At 62.5% G+C, this 3392-nt stretch overlaps 1 protein-coding gene across 1 annotated transcript; it reads right to left on the reverse strand.

The window, feature by feature from the left end:
- Positions 1–1215: 1215 nt before the first annotated feature.
- Positions 1216–2637, reverse strand: LOC130598751 (pyruvate carboxylase, mitochondrial-like; the record flags this gene model as incomplete). Its single annotated transcript, XM_057408499.1, has 4 exons — positions 1216–1426; positions 1527–1689; positions 1896–2014; positions 2486–2637. Coding segments are annotated over 4 exons (645 nt in total), but the record flags the coding sequence as incomplete, so codon positions are not given.
- Positions 2638–3392: the final 755 nt, after the last annotated feature.

A 3392-nucleotide genomic window follows, 5' to 3' on the forward strand; every position in this document is an offset into this window, starting at 1 on the left:
CACGAGGGCCACAGCACCCTGACACAATCCTCATGTAATGCACAAGTGACACAGCACCCTGACACCATCCTTGTGCAGTGCATGAGGGCCACAGCACCCTGACACAATCCTCATGTAATGCACAAGGGGCATGGCACCCCGACACCATCCTTATGCAGTGCAGGAGGGCCACAGCACCCTGACACAATCCTCATGTAATGCACAAGGGGCACAGCACCCTGACACCTTCCTTGTGCAATGCACGAGGGCCACAGCACCCTGACACCATCCTCGTGTAATGCACAAGGGGCACGGCACCCTGACACCATCCTCGTGTAATGCACAAGGGGCACGGCACCCTGACACAATCCTCATGTAATGCACAAGGGGCACAGAACCCTGACACTTTCCTTGTGCAATGCACAAGGGGCACAGCACCCTGACACCATCCTTGTGCAGTGCACGAGGGCCACAGCACCCTGACACAATCCTCATGTAATGCACAAGGGGCACAGCACCCTGACACCATCCTTGTGCAGTGCATGAGGGCCACAGCACCCTGACACAATCCTCATGTAATGCACAAGGGGCATGGCACCCCGACACCATCCTTATGCAGTGCAGGAGGGCCACAGCACCCTGACACAATCCTCGTGTAATGAACAAGGGGCACAGCACCCTGACACCTTCCTTGTGCAATGCACGAGGGCTACAGCACCCTGACACCATCCTTGTGTAATGCACAAGAGGCGCAGCACCCTGACACCATCCTCGTGCAATGCACAAGGGGCGCAGCACCCTGACACCATCCTCGTGCAATGCACTGGGATGCTAGGACAGTGCACAACCCCATCATGCAGTCCACGAGGGACCTCCCACCGCCCCCCACACTCCATGATGAGGGGAGTCACACAAGACCCCCCTGCCGTGCATTGCCCAAGTGGCTCCAACAGCCCCTTGTGCACTGCATGAGCACCGCAGCGTGTCAAACACCCCCAACCCAGAGCACCGCACACCCCAGCCCCTGGCACACTGCACAAGTGCCCTCCAACTCCTTGTGCATTGCACCAGGGCCTTCGTGCACCAGAGCAGCGCCCCTCCAACCCCCCCATGCACCACACACGAGCCCCTCAAACCCCCTTGTGCATCGCACACGAGGCTCCCATCCCCTTGCGAACCACACAAGAACCCCCACCCATCCCGGTGCCCCCCATCCCATTGCCCCCATCCCATCACCCTGCTCCCCCGCCCCTCGGGGGCCGACCTTGACACCGCGGATGCGGAACTCAGCCAGGGCACGGCGCATCTTGGCGGCGGCCGCGGGCTGGTCGTGGCCGTGGGCCACCACCTTCACCAGCAGCGAGTCGTAGTGCGGCGAGATGAGCGCGCCCTGGAAGGCGGAGGCGCCGTCCAGGCGGATCCCCATGCCCTCCCCGCTGCGGAACACCTGCGGCGGCACCCGGGGTGCCGAGAGACCCTTCCAGAGGCTGCTGTGGGCGCTGGGGTGTCCCAATGGGATCGTCCCAGTGGGTGCCCCAGGCGCTCACCTCGATGCGGCCGGTGTCGGGCTGGAAGCCACGGGCTGGGTCCTCGGTGGTGACGCGGCACTGGATGGCGCAGCCGTTGACACGGATCTTGTCCTGCTCCAGCCCCAGCTCCGGCAGTGACCGGCCCGCGGCCACCTGCAACTGCGCGTGGACCAGGTCCACGCTGACGGGGGGTCACAGGGGGGCCCAAGAACCCCCAGTGCTGACCCACACCTTCCCACAGGGCAGCCATGGACCCACATCTCCAACAGCGTCAGCAGATGGAGCCACATCTCCCACCGGCGTCTTCCCAAAGACCTGGCACCCAGGTGCCCCCTCATCCCTTTGCACTCCCCAGGACCCGGTTTTGGGGTGTCCCCCTGCACGCACCCCGTGATCTCCTCGGTGACCGTGTGCTCCACCTGCAGGCGTGAGTTGACCTCGATGAAGTAGTAGCTCCCGCTCTGATCCACCAGGAATTCCACTGTTCCTGCGTTCTCGTACCCCACCTGCAGCCCCCACACACACCTTGTCAGGCCGGAAACGGGGGCACCCCCAAAGGCCTGGGTGCCCCTTTGGGTGCCCGTTGCCCTGATGATGGGCGCAGCCCCTCACATGGCTCTTGGGTGTTTCCCCAATTCCTGTGTCTCCCCCATGTTCTCCCGGGTCTCCCCATGGATTCTGGGTGTCCCCCATGGCCTCCTCCCTCCCAGTTCTTGTGTCCCCCCATGTTCTCCCCTCGTGATGGGTGCAGGTCCCTTCCGAAACTCCTGCGTCTCCCCATTTTCCCTTTACATCCTCCTCCCCCCAACTCCCGGGTCTCCCCCATGGATCCCTTGGTGTCCCCACATTCTCTGGGTCTCCCCACGGATTGCAGCGAGACCCCATGGTCAAACACCCCCCCCCCCGGTTCCCTTAGGTCCCCCTCATGGGTTCCTCCCAATGGGTCTGCGGCGCCCCCGTGCGGCGGCGCTCGGTACCTGCCGCGCCAGGCGCACGGCGTCGCTGGCGAGGCGCTCCCGGAGCTGCGGCTGCAGCCGCGCCGCGGGCGCGATCTCCACGACCTTCTGGTGCCGGCGCTGCACCGAGCAGTCCCGCTCGTGCAGGTGCACCACGTGCCCGTGCTGGTCCCCTGCACCGGGACCGGGCCGGGGTCACACCGGGACACGGGCACCCCCCCCCATCCCAGCCCCATCCCGACACCCCAAACCCCGCTTTGGCTCTGGGGACACCCCCGAATCCAGGAGCAGCCGCAGAAAAAGCTCCCAGGTCCGTAAGGACCCCCCAAAGACCTCCCCGAAAGCCCCAAGGACCCCCAAAGACCTCCCCAACAGCCATAAAGACCCCCTAAATGCTCCAAAAGACACCCCAAAGTCCACCCAGACACCTAAAGACCCCCTCCAAAAACAGCCATAAAGACCCCATAAATGCTCCAAAAGACACCCCAAAGTCCCTCCAGACACCTCCCAACAGCCATAAAGACCCCTAAATGCTCCAAAAGACACCCCAAAGTCCCCCCAGACACCTCCCCAACAGCCATAAAGACCCCCTAAATGCTCCAAAAGACACCCCAAAGTCCCTCCAGACACCTCCCCAACAGCCATAAAGACCCCCTAAATGCTCCAAAAGACACCCCAAAGTCCCAGACACCTCCCCAACAGCCATAAAGACCCCCTAAATGCTCCAAAAGACACCCCAAAGTCCCCCCAGACACCCCCTCCCCAACAGCCACAAGACCCCTAAATGCTCCAAAAGACACCCCAAAGTCCCTCCAGACACCTCCCCAACAGCCATAAAGACCCCCTAAATGCTCCAAAAGACACCCCAAAGTCCCTTCAGACACCTCCCCAACAGCCATAAAGACCCCCTAAATGCTCCAAAAGACAC

The sequence above is a fragment of the Pezoporus wallicus genome, unplaced genomic scaffold (assembly GCF_028554395.1).
Source record: "Pezoporus wallicus isolate ANWC-B61680 ecotype Strahan unplaced genomic scaffold, APGP_CSIRO_Pwel_v1 contig_9309, whole genome shotgun sequence".
Lineage (NCBI taxonomy): Eukaryota > Metazoa > Chordata > Aves > Psittaciformes > Psittacidae > Pezoporus > Pezoporus wallicus.